The sequence below is a fragment of the Sitophilus oryzae genome, unplaced genomic scaffold, assembly GCF_002938485.1.
Source record: "Sitophilus oryzae breed Bouriz unplaced genomic scaffold, Soryzae_2.0 scaffold_690_pilon_pilon, whole genome shotgun sequence".
NCBI lineage: Eukaryota > Metazoa > Arthropoda > Insecta > Coleoptera > Curculionidae > Sitophilus > Sitophilus oryzae.
This window is the reverse complement of record NW_022147296.1, coordinates 1,106,531-1,124,971: the sequence shown is the minus strand read 5'-3', so window position 1 is coordinate 1,124,971 and position 18,441 is coordinate 1,106,531. Positions and strand designations below refer to the sequence as shown.

The 18,441-nt window shown below is 32.2% G+C and overlaps 1 protein-coding gene across 1 annotated transcript; it reads left to right on the top strand.

Moving 5' to 3' along the window:
* Nucleotides 1–6,846: 6,846 nt before the first annotated feature.
* Nucleotides 6,847–17,129, top strand: LOC115888279. The gene is made up of 2 exons (XM_030907952.1): nt 6,847–7,763; nt 16,967–17,129. The coding sequence occupies exon 1, from the start codon at nt 6,913–6,915 to the stop codon at nt 7,627–7,629; it is 717 nt and encodes a 238-aa protein (XP_030763812.1). The 5' UTR covers nt 6,847–6,912; the 3' UTR covers nt 7,630–7,763; nt 16,967–17,129.
* Nucleotides 17,130–18,441: the final 1,312 nt, after the last annotated feature.

Sequence of the window (18,441 nt, the reverse complement as noted above, 5' to 3'; positions counted from 1 at the left end):
TTACGTTCCCTGGTCGCCAACCCTGTGATCGTTCGACACAATCCTGTTACTATTCTGTGGAGGCGCGCGCTGTCAACTCTCCGTGCTTTGCCACATATAGGAAACATTTTCGAAACCTATTTTATATGGCTTTATTACATGTGTTTCCAACGTGGTGGCAATAGCCGTTTCCTGAAATGTTTCGATGCTGAATCAAAACTTTTAGAGGAAATGTTTTGAAACATTTTCTGTAATTTGTGTCCAAGATGTTCCCGTTTTCAGCAGTCACTGTTTATGAATGTGAAGAAACAAAATACCAAACTAAAATAGTCTATGTCTGTGTGTGGATTTCAAAATGAAAACAACCATCAACAATGTCAACCTCCGTCATAATTTTGTTGTCTTAAAATCTTTATTTTTAGGGTTTCTCACACAAAAAATGTCTGGCAAAAGTAAATTCGTCGTTTAATTTAATAATGTACTTTCATATTTTTAATGTCCCTTCTATATTTCATTATTTGTTGCTACAAAACATATTTGTTTAAAATATAGATTTTTATTTTTATATCATGGTTCTGAGAATAAAAATATATGCGCGTTCTTATTTTTATACGTTTAAAAGCTCAACAGCCCAAAAAAACATATTTATGTATACTTTTAGTTAAGAATTTATTATTTTATAAAATTGTCATAGAGTCGGACACAAATCATCTATATTATATCATATTTGTCTCTAAAAAGAGAGAAACTCGTGTTTCGAAAATGAATGGACAATAAATGGAAACCTTGTTTCCAAAATGTTTCGATTTAGCGCTTTCTGTGTAGAAATTTCGAACTAGTCACCTGTCAACAACGCCAATCAAAACTTCTGGCCAAAATAATTAAGACATTTTTTTTTGTTTACCTATTATAACACAATTAAAACATAAAAATATGTATTCTATTGTGGAAAAAGAAGAAAAACAAACGTTTGCTGGCCACATTTTTCTTCGGTCTTCTTTTCCTTTTGGATATAGGTAGTGACTGTTATTACATTTATTCCTAAAACAAATCATCTCTGTAATGCGTATAATAAATAATTATAAAATCGCATAAGTAAAATATCTGTATTTATACTCACCATAAATATGTCCTTCCTTCTGCTTTTTTTAATTATAGTACTATAAAAAAACTTGTAGAATGCTTAAATGCAGAAGGGAATCAAAACAATAAAGTAACGTTATGTTCTCATATTTGACACAGAATATCAAATACATTATGGAAACTTTTCAGGCACAAGACGGGTACTAAATCTGTAAATGCCACATCTGTTTCTTAAAAGTTTCGAAAAATTTCTGACACTAAGATCTTGTTATAGCTTATGGAGCGAAACCATATTTTCGTAAAATGTTTCGAAACAAAAAGTGCTTTATGTTACGAAACATATGTATCAAAAATTTGTCGAAACTGTTTTGCAATGTTTCTCAGCTGAGATTTTGTGTCGATTTTGTGTCTAAAAATGCTACTTGGGTACTGAGGTGTCCGTTGAGGAGACAGTGAATTCGAAGATTGTTCTTACTTAAATCAAGGAAAGTCTTTGATTTTTTTCGGTCGTAAGTTCTCAGAAATTTCTTAAAGTCTCTTAGACCGTTGGAGGACACCCATTCCAGGTTACAGATGGAGTCTTCCAGGTTCTTCCAGAACGGTTCCAGAACGGTTCCAGAACGGTTCTGGTCCAGTAAGTAAGACTGCTCGTTCCTTTTCTAGCAAGATTATTTTATAACTAAATTATAAAACAATTTCAAAAAAGTTTTGTTAAGCGATTTTAAAAAATAACTTGCTCACTGTAAATATCGTTCATTAGGACAATGGAAACATTTTTTCATTGCGTGTGACTATATGGATCGCCGCAGCAGCTACCGAAATAAAAAATTGAAAAGTAACGTTTCAAAATAGCACAAAAACCACAAAGCAAACAGGCAGCGGGATCAGCGGCAAAAAATGTATGCTTCGCGGGATTCCGAATTGGTCAACGGGCACAGAACGGAATGATCGAAACATCGATTGGAATTAATTCGTTTTAGTCTGACGGAGAATCTATGTTCGACAAAGTTAATTTGTGTTTCTGGATACGATAGAGGCAGGTCAGCAAAAACTGACTTCCAATTTGATCGTTTCTCTATAACTACGAATTATTATAATAACTAGCTTTATTCCGCGACTTCGTCCACGTATTTTATATCTCGAATTGTTCATGAATTTCCTTTTTTTTTCATGCACATATTTTAAATGATCGTTTACCCTTTTATGGATAGAGTTAGTGAGCCTTACAATTGCACTATTTAAACTATATTTGCGAAAATTAATAGTTTTAGAGTTATTTCAGATAAAAATTATCAATTTGTCGATTTCCTGGGTATTGTATACAGGGTGTTTTAAAAAACATGTGCCATCTCTCGGGGGAAGATTCCTCACGTAAAAATAATACTTATATCAACGTAGGCCCGATTCTGCTTTGTTTCGTAGCTACAGGGTGTTAAAATCTTAATAGTCTTTGGATTTATGATAATTTTCCTCCAAGTACTTTAATAAATTGAATGAAATTTTGAGGGTAAAAGTTACTATAAGTGCTACATATTTTAATGCTAAAAAAGTGTCAATAAATGCATCAGGGTCGTGCATATGATTTATCACTTTCAAAAAAAAATATGCACCACTGACTTTTTTCTTTTGAAATCAGAATTGTGTGGGCCGTTTAATGCCAATTAAAAGTTCTTATTAAATTAAATCTCTTGATATTTTTTCCAGTTCGGCCTGATGTTCGGTTTGATGATATAAACGCAATTATATTAATCACAATTAAAATTAAAATAAAAATAAAATTAATAGACCATAGGTATATTTTACCTAATTTATTATTAAATATTATTTCTATTAGTCCAACATACAACAATTTCAAATAGAAAAATATGATATAAAAAACTAAGTTTAAAAACTTTTAACATCCTGTAACTCTAAAACTATGCATTTCCATACCCATCTTTATAGGAACCTTTTTTACATTTTTTGATAAGGAATCAATGAGTACTTATTTAAAACTGTCGCAAGTTAATGAATAAAATAATTTTTTTTTAAAGGTTGCTATTAGATTTGGATCAAAGCAAATTAATAAAATTGCGTTTAACTCATCAAGGGGGCCGAAATCGACAAAATATCAAGAGACAATCTTTAATCGGCTTTAAACTGCTTACACTATTTCGCTAACAAGAGAAAAATAAATCAGTGGCGTATATGCTTTTTTTAGAAAAATATTCCAGTGACAACCCATATGCACGTCCTTGGTTAATATGTCGACACTTTTTTAGCTTTAAAATATGTCGCATTCATAGTAACTTTTACCCTCAAAATTTCATTCGAAACGCTAAAATTACTTGGAAGAAAATTATAATAAATCGAAAAAATATTAAGACACTAACGCCCTGTATCTACAAAACAAAGCAGAATCGGACATATGCTGATGTGAAAAATAAATTTTCAAATTTTCCCCAAAATAGATGGCACATATTTTTTGAAACACCCTGTATAACCTTTCAAAAAAATAGTTTTATTTTTCAATTTTTTACGTAGAATTTATAAAAAAACCGCTAATATAACAATTTCAAGAACATTTTTATCTTCTTTAAGGTTGATTCTCACTATACCTTCCGTTTTCATTCCATATTTATTCAATATCCGTTCCGTATTTTTTATTGTATTGACGCTGTACGTAAGCTTCCGTTCCGTATCAGTTCTATACTTTTTATTGTGCAATTTATATCATTACGAAAGTTTTGTATTTTTGGAAAAGGTAATAGATTTAATTAAGAGGCGAAAGAATAAATAAATATCAGCAAAATTTTAACAGAGCTGGTACAAATGTAAGAACTTGACAACGCTATTTCCGATACGCTTCAGTCCGTCCGCCAAAAAAATGGAAGGAAAGGATATGGAACGGATAGTGTGCATTGTCCTATTCATTTACACGATATAATATTTTATGTAAACGAAAGGGGAAACGGAAAGGAGCTGATTTGGAATATGGAAGGTATAGTGAGAATCAACCTTTATACGTTGTATTTAAAAAAAATCCTAACTTTTAAAACCCGTTTCTTATTTTTTCATCCCTTGTATATGACTTTACGACACACTTCGTTTACAAAAAATATAACTTTCGATTGTACTACAAAAATAACAAATCTGAATATTGAGTCTAAAATTATAACTGTATTAGGTAAATCTATTTATAGGTAAACATGAAATCTATATATGAATGTATATAAATCTGTAAGAGAGTCCTGATTCATTCATCACTGACTCATCAACGCCCAAACCAAACCCCTGACCCTAGAAAGCTGAAATTTTGCACCGGGGTTCCTTTTATGATGTTTACGTGAGATAAGAAAGGATTTTTGAAAATTCATCCCCTAAGGGGGTAAGAAGGGGGGTGGAATATTACAATATTTTTTATTTAAGTCAAGTTATTAAGGTCAAGTTTCCGAAAAAACGCTTAAAAAAACGTATATTTTATTTTGTTTTCTTACATATTTTAAGATTTTTTAAAAATGTATACAGGGTGTTTCGAAAAATCTGGTCATTGATTAATCACGATCCTGCTTAAAGCGCTTGACGAAAAAAGCTGATTTTTGGAAAACAGATTGACTTTAGGGTGTAGAGGTTCGATAAGAAGGGATTTTTCGAAACTCGAATTCTAAGTGGTGAAACTATCCCTCAAATATTAAAATATTTTTTTATTTAAAAACCGGTGAGCTTTTCGGAAAAATTCTTAAACATATATTTTATTTTGTTGTTTTACATATTTTAAGATTTTTTATAAATTTATACAGGGTGTTTCATAAAATATTTCCTTTGAGTAATCACGATTCTATTTAAACTGCTTAACGTTTAAAGCTGATTTTTGGTAAACGGATTGACTATGGGGTGTAGAGGTTCGATAAGGAGGGGTTTCTCGATTCTCAAATTCCAAGAGGGTGAAAACGCCCCTCAGATATTACAATATTTGTTATTTAAAAAACGGTTAGTCTTTCGGGAAAACGCTTGGACAAGCATAATCATTTATTTGTTTTTTTTTACATATTTTTGAAATTTTTTTAAAAATCATACAGGGTGTTTCAAAAAGTTGGGTAATTTCTTAACTACGATTCTGCTTAAACTGCTTGATGTAAAAAGCTTATTTTTGGCAAACGGATTTTTCGAAAGTTAAATTCCAACAAGATGAAACTACCCCTCAAATATTACCAAGTTATATAATAATATCGCCATATTGTTTTTTCTCATGCTGACATAAATGTGAGAAAATTTTAACCAGTTTGTATGTTAATGGAAGTTCTTGCTTTGCTTTATCATCATCATTACAAATGATTAATTCGACGCGGACGCAGTCGCTGGTACACGCTAGTAATAAATAATATCTAAAATAGCAAATGTTTGCTGGAAAAGCTTTTTACAATAATAGGGATCATAACAGACCGCCCGAGTTTTCTGTAAAAATATTTTTATCCATAAATATTTCAAAAACGCATAAAGAGCTTCCACTGACTCTCAAATGCTAAATTTGAACTTGAATAGTCATCAAATTCCCAATAATTTTTTAATATTTGTCGATAAATCGGTCTATTCAATAGTGTATAAAGTGCCCTTTTAAACTTGTGCTATTTTTGAGCATTTAAAATTAAAATATACCTATTTTATGGTATTATGATATAAAATCTGGAACTATTAAACGGAAATAAACATGTTTTTCAGATTCGTTTAATGAATTTGTCCTTTAAATGTTGTTTCTGCTAATTATACCTGTTATAAATAGTTTTCTACAATCAGAAATAGGTTTATCTGCAATACCACAATACACAGTTTCATAGAAAAAGGCCTTTTAATATGATATTTTTTATTAATTACACTTCATTTTTTAGGTTATTTAAAAAATAATAAAAATAAATGACGTCGGCTGTCAACCCAGGCTGTCAACCCATAATATTATATCTCTCTAATAGAAAAATTTAAGAGATAATTGTTATTATTGATTTTGTGTCGCTATTACGCCCAGTAGCGGTCAACTTGAAAATATTTAAAATCATTTTTCTTTGCCCATTTACACGTAAATACGTTTCCTTTAAGTATCATCAAGCGAAAACCCAGTCGTTCCTCAAATAATACCTTCAAACAATACATAATTTGATACCACACTCTTGATATTTTGAGTCAAATTGTCGTTATAAACCGCATGTTACAATCTCAAATAAAACATATGCTAAAATGTCAATAGTTGACATATGATATGTCATTCTATTCGAAGTGTCATTTTCTATCGAATAAAGTAAAAATACCGTGGTGTCAGGAAGTGACCGAAAACAATTGAACACGTCAATCTTAATTTATGTAACATACTAATATACCAAATCTCTTTTTTTTTCAAACGTCACATAAATATTAATTTTTGCTACGTGATTGGCAATATAAAAAGTCATTTTAACGCCTAGGCATAAAAGTAAAGCACTTTGACGCCTAAGCACAAAAGTATAAAAATATAATTATTAAACTGACATAAAGTGTCAAATTCAACGAGCGTAACCATAGTTTCCCGAATCTTTTTATATTATTTGGAACGTTTGAAATTGTTTAAAAAAATTATTTGTGGAGCTTGAAAAAAATAGCATGTTCTATTCGGAGTAAAGATGCCTTTTTATGGGTCGCCTGTATGTCATTTTTACTCCTAATAAAGCAATATACTATTATTAAATTTATTATAAAGTTCCTTATATTTAGAGTTTTTAAATATTATCTACGAACTTATCAATCTGCAGGGTACTTTAAATAAATACAGAGATAAGGTAATAATAGATTAAAATACACACAACGCGTTTTGATTTAAGAAAGTGGTTTTAAAAGGTGCAAATTATGTGGATAAAAGAATTTTTTGTGCTATATCTATGTCTTTGCTATGTGTCGTGCGCTAAAATTTTGTTTGTTTCTGTCACACCATCTCCCAGTCATCAAAAACCGTTTCAAGAAATTTGGAAAGCTTTAGCATTGAGGGGTCATGAGGTACATGTCGTAACACCAAACCCCCTAGTGAACAGTACGATCCCCAACTTGAAACAGTACGACATAAGTGCTGTTTACAGCTGGGCAGCGGAAATGAATAAGAAATTTAAACAACGGGTAAAATTTTCCTTACAGAAACCAACTTTTTTCGATACATTTACGAAAGAATTTTCGGTAGCCAGAGGTTGGCATGCTGTAAACGAATATGCCTTAACTTTACCAGAATTTTCGAAGCTGATTAATGCCCAACCTAAACTCAGGTTTGATAGCGTTATAGTTGAATGGCTCTATCCAACTATGGCAGCATTGGGAGGATACTATGAGGCACCTTTAATTGGGATTTGTTCCTTAGGTGCTGCAACTAATGGTTTAGATGCTATAGGGAACGTTTTAAATCCTGTAGTAACGCCCGATCAAAATGTTCCAATAGGAAGATCAAATTTTTCGTTTAGAGATCGTTTGCTTTCTATTTTTTATTCAATTTGGATCAGAATTTATTATCATTGGCATATTCTCCCTATGGAAGACAAGACTGTAAGGAAGTACTTGAGAACAACCTTCCATATTTAGGACAAATTGAGAGAAATGTTAGTGTGTTACTGTTGAATAGAAATCAGATATCCCATAGAATAATGCCTGTAGTTCCTGGTGTAATTGAATTTGGGGGACTTAACTATAATAGAGCTGTACAAACTCTAAACCCGGTAAGTATTTTTTTATATGTTCTAATTTAGTATATTAGTAGAGTGCCCAGAGATTTTTACCTCGGAATTCAATTACTGTGAATGTATTCATGTAAAACCTTCTGAATTGTGTCTTAGATAAAATACTAAAATGTTTACCCATTTTTTTCGTTGCTTTTAATTTTAGTATTGAAAATACTTCTGGCCGCGTTTGAAAAAATACCCATCTTTGAAAAAACAACATTCTCGATGCCACACGAGTTCAATAACCTGCCTAATCAACTTGTCAACACGTAAGTCGATAGTTTAGCCAGCGTTGATCATCGAAGGACGTTTGATGGCCGAAATGAGGTCTTATTAATTTATCAATGTGTGTGTGTGTGTGTGGGCCAACTATTTTATGGATATGGATGTTTGTCTGGGCCGGCGGATAAAGAAAGCCCATATTATTATAAAAAGAATATGCGTCAAGGCATATGGGTTGTTAGGTACAGTTTGGCTATTTTAATCTAACTCTTTCCGTATGAGAAGCAAGGGGCAAATTATACGTGAAAGAGTGGAATCCCATAAATAATAAATTTAGACTAATGCAATATTTTTTTCTTGGCGCGTAGGATAGGTAAATGCATTAAAAGGAATAATTAATTAAATAATTAAGTTCCAAAACATAATAACTCGGATCTCATCGGATCTGCTGATACATTTTGCTAAAATTTAGGCTATTAGGACCTATATTTTTTATGATTATTATTTTTTAATTAACTACTTATGCCAAAGAAAAAGCTTGCATGGTTTCCACCGCCAACAGGCGTAAAAACACATGAATCCAAGGCGTTGCCAAATATTTATTGGAATAAGATTTTATCCTTTGAATATTGTTGTAAATAATAATTATCATTTAATTAGTGCTAATTTAGCAAAGTTCACAACATGGCGAAATTTCAACAAAATCGGCTAACGGATCTTTGGGATATTAATAAAAAAGGTCTATTAGAAAACACCTTGACCCCTGTATCTTTAAAATTATACATTTCCGGACACATGTTTATATGAACTTTTTACCTTAAAACACTCAAAGAATCACCTCCTGAAGTTTGGCCAGATACTTAATTAACACCCTGTATTTAAAAATGGCTAGCTAGTGATTTAGTAAGCTATGTTTATTTTAATGAGAAAAAAATACATCTCAGAAATAAACAAACTCATAATACAAATACTATACATTAATCAATTCATTTTAAATGTATCTAAATAGGCACTTTAATAATTGAAAAATGGTCAGGAACACTTAAAATCACTTCATAGAATATACCAAATATGCAAAAAAAATCAAATAAAAAAACCATAAATGGCCCATTAAAATCTGCATTATCTGAAATCAAACTATACCTAAACGGCTAATAAAATTATACTGACAAGACTAAATAAAAGTGACAAGACGCCGACATCGATAAACATACGTGTTTTACAATTATTGTAATACAGTAGCATTCCTTCAAATAAATTTTAATATTTAAGTATTGTTAATATAGTCATACTAATTATTATAGCCCGTATGATTTCTAAAATAAAAAAATCAAGCGTGTTTTTATCAGAATTATTAAATGATTAAAAATAAGTAGAAATGGTTAATATTTATTAACTTCGTAAGTGTTATTTTTTAATATAATTAGGGACTATCTTAAGTTTAAATTATGGTAAACTTGTATGAGTTTCAATCATTTATATTTAAAATGTTAGGAAAGACAATATAGATTTTAGGCAAGAGGGAAGCCAATATGGGGGGGGGGGAAGGACTGCGTAACTAGTAATTAAAACTTAACAATTTTTTTTTACTTGATATTTTTCTGGTCGTTCACGTTGCACTTTAACTCTTCGTTGTGTCACACACAATCTAAATTTCGGATATGATGCAGAACTGATAAATTGGAATAAATATATTAATTGCAAGGTACCCAAAGAAATATTTTTGTTAACTTTGCAAATACTTAAGGCATGCAATAATTTTAAAAAATTTTGACGTGAGATTACTTCATAATTCTTGGAAGTCTTGAATGATAAAGATTTGAATTATTATGGGTCTGTTTTGTTTAAGAAGCTAACAAATAATTTCAAATACTCAACTATCACAATATATTGGTAGCAAATTTTTAAAAGTATGCATAGTTATAATGTTCTATATTAATTGAATATACTAAAAATAAACTAGGTATAGTTGTTGCAATCGATAATATATTTTGCTGCTTATTTTCAGCCCAACAAAATCCGTTATGATGAAACGAAAAAAAATACCGCTACTCATATTATGGGCACCTATGTATTTTTAATTTCATAATGATGTTTAAAAATACATAGGTACATACTATGAGTAGTGATTGTGACGGTTTATTATTAGGCATGATGAAAAGAAGCTGCAAACTAAATTATCGTTGGAGCCAACTATATTTTAATTTATTTTTATCTACAGTAACTATGCACGGTAGGGATTCAAAATATGCCTATACTGTGAGGCAACTCCATTCGAGTATAAATTAACATTTACATTCTAAGTATCTTCTTGGTCTACCGGCGCGGCACCCCGTTCACCCTTATTCCCTCATTTCTATAAAAAATATTATGATTTATAACTTTTAATTTTTATTGTGAAAATTGGAAAAGTATTTTTTGTACGGCGAATATATAAATTTATGGGCCATCCATAAATTTAAATTTACACCTAAGTTCGAATATTGGTTAAACCTAGGAATACCCAGGTAATAGCCAGAAATATGCAAAAGAAGAAGTGAGTTTAGGTTAGATTAGAATTAGGTTTTAGTTGGTTTTGCATTAATAAAAAATATAGACCTAATCTAAACTTAAGCTAAACTGACCCCCTTTTTGCATATTTTGGGCTCCTACGTGGGTATAGGAGCCCGTCATAGTGTCGTGACCGTGATCGTGACCAATGACGAATCCGCACACGTTCATATCCATCATTAATATTTTCGTCACTAAATTGTTTTCACACTTTTACACAAAACCATCACGATAAAAATCATATATCAAAATTATTTAACGTTGCGAACGTTAAACTTGTTCACTATACGTATCTGGAATATATTTGTGAATAGCTATCAATGATACGTTTGCGTTAGACTGCCAGAGTGCTGTCGTCACGAATGTCAAATTGCTTTTCAACGAACAAGGTTTAGTTCTTTTATATTTCTATTGAGCTCTCCCAAATGACGCCACAAGTTAATATAAAATGTAAAAAAACAGGTGATTGTCAACAACCGCCGACTTGTGTCTGGTATTTTCAATACGCCTATGATGGTTGCACATGTTGCAAAATCAGTGAATTTTTTATTTTAGTAATTTTAGTACATCCTTAGTTATTTCCTTCTTAATTTTTTGATTTCTAAAAAATTTTAAAGTAAATTTATTGAGATAAACGATATATCTATTCTGCTTATATTCTAATCATTGAAGTTTTGATTGAAATCGAATTATACAGGGTGACGCGTCATATACGACGCGGTTTCTGCAAGGAGAACAAAAGTTTGTATTGAAGTGAATTTTTGTGAGCTTATGTATGTGAATTTAAAGAATTTTCTAAAAGTCTATAGAGTTCTACAGGGTGTCCCCAAAAAAAGTTACACATCAAAGTTGTGTTTTTTGTAATTGAACACACTACATATTATTGATATTTTTGAAAAAAATAAAGTAGAGTTTCATTAGAAAGGTATATGACTAAAATGTATAGTTTTTGAAATACATTCAGTGGCACGAAAAATGGGCACCTTAAAACTTTGATGTATTTTAAAGTTTAATATAATTTGTTCTAGTGGGCCGATTTTGATGATTTTTTAAGCAGTATGTAGCCAAATTATTTGACTTTTTAGTATCTCTTTCTAAATTAAAAATTAAATTCCCCATCTGTTAATTATACGATGTTGATATTTTGGTAAAAGTTTGAAACACCCTGTGGAATATGTTAAAAGAGCAAGACATTTAAAAATTTTATCACCTAGATACGCCCTTTCTCGATAGTTTGTTTCTTGGTTCACTTCATTAGACTTATTTTTATAGGACATATTCGCTTTTGAAGAAGACACTAACATTTTTTCGTAATTTTTACATTAAGACCATGCTTTTGCTTTTAATCCTAGTCAACAGATCTAGTAAGTTCTGGTCCCGAAGCAGGCCTTCTTGACACAAGATTTGCTTCATTTAGTCTTCTTCTTATAGTCCGTTAGTTAATATGTACATTCCTTAGGTGCAATTCGAACCAATGGGCACTTACCCTAGTATCCTACAGGCAGAAATCTACGCTATCGAGAGATGCGTACAACTTATCTTAGATTGGAACTATCGGAAACAAGAAATAGCCATCTTATCTGATAGTCAAGCAGCGTTAAAGGCGATCAACTCAGTATCAATCAATTCGAAATTGGTCAAAGAATGCATAGAGAAGCTGAATAAATTAGGCAAAGAAAACAAAGTCCTCCTACTCTGGGTGCCTGCTCACCAAGGGATAGAAGGCAATGAAAAAGCAAATAATCTAGCTAGGAAAGGAGCTAACACTCCACTAACTGGACCAGAACCGTTCTGCTTTCCAAGTGGTAACCAACTCAAGGCGGAACTCAAGAACTTGGAAGATTCCATCCGCAACCTGGAATGGAAATCTTGCAATGGTCTAAGACACTCGAAGAAGTTTCTGAGGGCTTATGATCAAGAAAAATTACAGATCTTCCTGGGTCTGAGTAAGAACAATCTTCGGATTGTCACGGGGTTTTAACAGGACACTGTCTCCTCAATGAACACCTCAGTAGATTGAAACTAAGAAGAAACGGCGAATGCAGATTCTGTGGGGAAGATGGTGAAACACCAGTACACCTCATCACTGAGTGCGCCGAGACGACAACCATTCGTGCCATGAATTTTGGTACGACTGATATTGGAGATGGAGAACTACCCTCTATAAAACCGTCCCAGATACTGGCTTTTGTCAAAGCCCTGGGACTGTATGATGAGTTATGATTCAAGAAAGGGGGACACAATGGATCTGTAAGGTCGAAGTGATCAACCCCCCTCCCACTCATTCTAAATTCTAAAAATTCTAGGTGCAATTCATTATAAATTTGAAAAGCTGGTAAGCGGCGGTTTCTTAGCAATAAACTTACAATAGTATATAATAGTCAATCGTCTCGATTAGAATTTCTCATACGATTGTCCCTGAGCGTCTAGATTGACGTCCTCTTGGACGTGGTCATAATTCAATAACCACTTAGTATACCCTATGGTATTAAGGTATTTTTGAAACCTGGATTTTATAGCAAATTTACTGAACTAAACATATATAGAGCATTTCATTATAGGTATTATATCATATACATATATATCATTTCATCATAGGTATAAAAAGATTCTTGAAATGTGAGCTACCATTAAACACATATCTTGTAAAATGTTTGAAGTGAAAATCTCAAATAGGAATTCCGATAAGAGATTTTTCGGAACACGGAGCCATCTTTAAATACTAAAGTGAAAGCAACGAATTTAAATGGGTAAACTTTGTAATATATCTTATTAACAATACAATGCAAAAAGTTTTATAAAAAATCGTTTACAGTAAATGAATTCCGAGGTTTGTATCCCATAAGGGCTTAAAGCGTTCCACTCAAAGATATTTAAACTCAAGAGATACAATTGTTTATCTTTTTCCTTCAGCGGCCATTATTCTATCCTTATTTTCGCATCTCTCTTACCCCGAAAACATTTGTCAGATTTACCTGTATATTGATATTAGTATTCGATTAAGAATGATACCACTCTAATAGATTTCAAGCAATTTGAGAAAATGTGCGAACAAATCGCTACATTTAGCAGCGAATATCTCGAGAACAAAATGTGCAAATCTCAAAAACGAAAGTTTGGAAAGTACGCGTTTGGGTCTACAAGATAATATAAAATAATCAAAATCGGTTATCCAAAATTTTTTCGTCAAAAAATTTCCTCGGCACTCCCCTGTCGATTTTGACAAAAATGAAAATGTCTGGAATTGCAACTAAAATATACTTACCGATAGCTTATTTTACGTAGTGAGAGAAACCGCAGAATGATACCGCTCTAATAGATTTTAAGCAATTTGAGAAAATGTGCGAACAAATCGCTACATTTAGCAGCGAATATCTCGAGAACAAAATGTGCAAATCTCAAAAACGAAATAGTTTTGTAAAGTATGCGTTTGGGTCTAAAACAGATATTCAAAATCGGTTATCCAAAATTTTTTCGTCAAAAAATTTCCTCGGCACCCTAGTGATGGGCAAAACTGTTATTTTTAGATAACAGTTGAAACTGTTATAGTTATTTATAAAAAACAGCTTAAAATAACAGCTTAAAAATAACAGGTTTCTTTATTTTACTGCTAAATATCTGAAAGTATGAGGCGGTCACCGCCAGGCGTATTAACGCAGTTGCAAGTTGCAACAATGACGTGCTCGGTGGTAATATTTCCAGGGTGTCAAAACATTTCTAAATATCGATTGTTATCTAAAATACCTCTCTAAAAACGGTGGTTGTTTACAAATAAGCGCTGTTTACAAATTGCGATATAAAAAAAGCCAAAATTCCGCCACTCGTCTATACCTATACATTCCGATCTACCTACGCCCTGCCCCTCGATCCGCGTAGATCCTGAATTGAGTAGCAGTGTACAGGGTGCATCTTACTCGACGGGCGAGAAGCTCTTAGTTATGATTTTACCATTTGCGGTCAAAAAATAGCAATATAAGAAAATGTGTAGTATATTCTTCATAAGTAAACCAACTACACACTAGAGTTCGAATTAGAAGTACACTTAAACTAGCGTGTACCCGCGACTTCGTTCGTGTCGAATTAATAATTTCTAATGGTGATGATAAAGCAAAACAAGAATTTCCATTAAAATACAGACTGGATAAAATTTTCTCATATGTGCCAAAAATAAGCTTTAAACGTCGAGCAGTTTAAGCAGAATCGTGGTTAATCAATTACTCAGCTTTTGGAATACCCTGTATGATTTTTGAAAAAATGTCAACATATGTAAAAAAACAAAATAAATTATGCGTGTCCAGGCGTTTTCCCGAAAGACTAACCGTTTTTTAAATAACAAATATTGTAATATTTGAGGGGCGTTTTCACCCTGTTGGAATTTGAGATTCGAGAAACCCCTCCTTATCGAACCTCAACCCCACAGTCAAGCCGTTTGCTAAAAATCAGCTTTAAACGTCAAGCAGTTTAAGCAGAATAGTGATTACTCAATGGTCATATTTTATGCAACACCCTGTATATATTTTTTAAAAATCTGAATATATGTAAAACAACATAATAAAATATACTCACCGGTTTTTAAATAAAAAATATTCTAATATTTGAGGGTAGTTTCACCCCCTTAGAATTCGAGTTTCGAAAAATCCCTTCTTATTGAACATCTACACCCTAAAGTCAATCCGTTTTCTAAAAATCAGCTTTTCACGTCAAGGGCTTTAAGCAGGATCGTGATTAATCAATCACCAGATTTTTCAAAACACCCTGTATACATTTTTAAAAAATCTTAAAATATTATTCTGAAAATTTTTCAGAATAAATAAAGACCTAAATATTGAAACTTAATAAGTAAGTACTGAAACATACAGCGCCATAATATCTCGACCTCCGCCCGTTATGCTCGTAACAGGTTGAAAAACAATGTACTATCTAAAATAACTGATGCGTTATTCTCCAAACTGTTTCGAACCTCCATCGACAATCGACCGATGCAGCAGCGTTCCTTTCCCACCCCGATTATCTCGACCACCGCCCTGTTATGCTCATAACAGGTTGAAAAAACAACGTGTCTAAAATGACTGCTTCTCCAACCCGTTGCGAGCCTCCATCGACAATCGACCGATGCAGCAGCTTTCCTTTCCCACTCCTGTTATCTCGACCGCCAGGCGTTATGCCCGCAACTGTTTCAAAAAACCTGCTTCTTTTATATCCTATTATTTTTAAGCGGTATCGACCGAAGCAGCTACGTTCGCTGACGCATTCCCCACTCCGTTGTCCGTTGTCTCGCCGCCTGTATCGATGGTTGACGAAATAACATGTTTTCCATCCATACTAGTTGTTTTTTGGAATTGCTTCGAGCAGCATAGAATTTCGTGACGGTGCAGAGCGCCGACTTCGTTTTTCGTTTTACGAGCGGCCGATCTCTACCTGTCGTTATTTTTTAGAAGTAGTAACGGTTGCGTTATGTTATTTATAAATAATTGTTATAAAATAACAGATAGTTAAATAACAACCCATCACTACGGCACCCCCCTGTCGATTTTGTCAAAAATGAAAATGTCTCAGATTGCAACTAAAATATACTTACCGATAGCTAATTTTACGTAGAATCTGACAAAAATCTGACATCACTGACAAAAACCGCAGAATGATATCTCGAATAGATTTCAAGCAATTTGAGAAAATGTGCTAACAAATCGCTACATTTAGCAGCGAATATCTCGAGAACAAAATGTGCAAATCTCAAAAACGAAACAGTTTTGTAAAGTACGTGTTTGGGTCTAAAACAGATTATCAAATAACCAAATCGGTTATACAAAATTTTTTCGTAAAAAAAATTCCTCGGCACCCCCCTGTCGATTTATTTTGTTATTGCTAATAGAGGGAGTCTCATTCGCCGGAGATGATCAAGGTTTGGAATAAGATATTGAAACTACATTTACTAATACACCCAAAATTTGATATTTTATTTAATAAAATAAAGTAAAAAAAGCTTATTGATTTTTTTAATCGTTATTCTTATGCGAAAAGCCATCTTATAATAAAAAATTATGCCGGTTTTTATTTATTTTCCTATCCTTCCTCTTACTTATTTTTTTCCTATTACTATCCTCCCTCAACTTTTTACAATGCGACAAATATGTAACAGTTATTATTATTTTTTAAAATTTATTAAACGATTATTTGAATTTCCTTAAAATACTATCGGTCGATCGGCACGCCACTGGAAATTGACCTCAACCGTCTAATCTTTGTAAACACTACATTGTTGCCGTTGCGCCGATACCCTATTCCCTTCTTTGTCCATTCTCTCTCGCACTCGTTGATTTTTGCAAACCAAAGTGTGATGAAGATTTAGAGCGTTTTATGAATGGATCGTTGTATCTCCCGAGTTTAAATATCTTTGATTCCACTATATTTGTGTTTTTATTTTGAAGGATTTACAAGATTTCTTGGACAAATCGAATAATGGAGTGATATATTTTAGTTTAGGCGCAGCTATAAAGCTAGTAGACTTTTTATCACCAGATCAAGTTCAAATTTTTAAGTCAGTCTTCAATAAACTTCCTTATAATGTGCTATGGAAATTCGAAAATGACACGATGGAATCAAAACCAGAAAACGTTTTTGTCAGCAAATGGTTAAATCAGTCTGTTGTTTTAGGTATGGCCACTTAGATATACTCTTTTTTAGCCGACCATACCAACAGGTATGGTAGGCTACTAAGATCGGCATTTTTTTTTTAATTTCACTCAAAATGAGTTATTTGTGTCATAAATGACCTAAATACAAAATATTTTCATGGTGTCTGTCTGTCTGTCCGTCTAACAGGATAACTCAAAAACCGCTAAACCGATTTTAACCAAATTTGGCACAAAAATACTGTGGCACCCGAGAATCTGGCCATTAGTTTTTGGTGGGGGTGGGGCGTTGGTAAGGGGGTATGAGAGGGGGTTAAAAATTTATAAAAATTGTAACTCCAAAATTACAGTAGCTAGCGAAACGCGATTTTCAATTTAAGATTAGGAATAATATTTGCAACAAAATTTGTAATAACATCAAAATCAGGCAAAGTCGCAGTTTTTGAGATAAAAAAATTGGAAAAATTCCTTTACTTTGAAACTAAAAGAACTGCCTACCAACTTTTTATTAACATATTTTAGTATGGTCGGCTATACGTGCCTCCCGGCGCCAATTTTTTTTACACACGGTTATTCACCTCATTTAACTCGATAACTGGTCATTTAACACACAAAAAGAATTGTGAGTGATGAGATTGTTCGAGGATTATTAAAACTACAATTTAAAATTATTTTCAAAAGGTACCGAGTGTCCCAAATCAATAAATAATATTAAAGTTGTATTTTTAAGCGAATTATCCTGTATATTATTACATTTTCAGTTTCTACGATTAAAACAAAGATAAATTTGATTAAGGTTTACCGCACTTAAATCTTACAGTTTTTGAAATATTTACGTTTTCGTGAAAATTCAGTTACCAATTTTAATGCTTCATTTCTCTAGGCGCATTTAAGTTTTTAAAACCAAATATTGTACTGAAGTTTTTCTATTTATTAAATTTTGTGTTGCAAAAATAAAAATAATACTACCTTATGCAGAGTGTCTAAATATTTATCTTAAATAATTACTGGTTTTAAACGTCAATAAGTTGTTTTTAGTTTAAATGGAACACCCTGTATATTTTACGAAAGTCAGATGCAAAATTGAATTCTATATCAAATTGTATTATACCATTTCTTGCCTATCTCTTCAAGTTTTCGTAGAAAATGCATTTTCTTCTAATTTATATCTCATTTATCAATATACCCATGTATATTGACATTTTAGATTATTTTTAAAGATGTAACAAAATTTCAAAGAGTACCAGATACTAATATTGTAGATCTAGTTC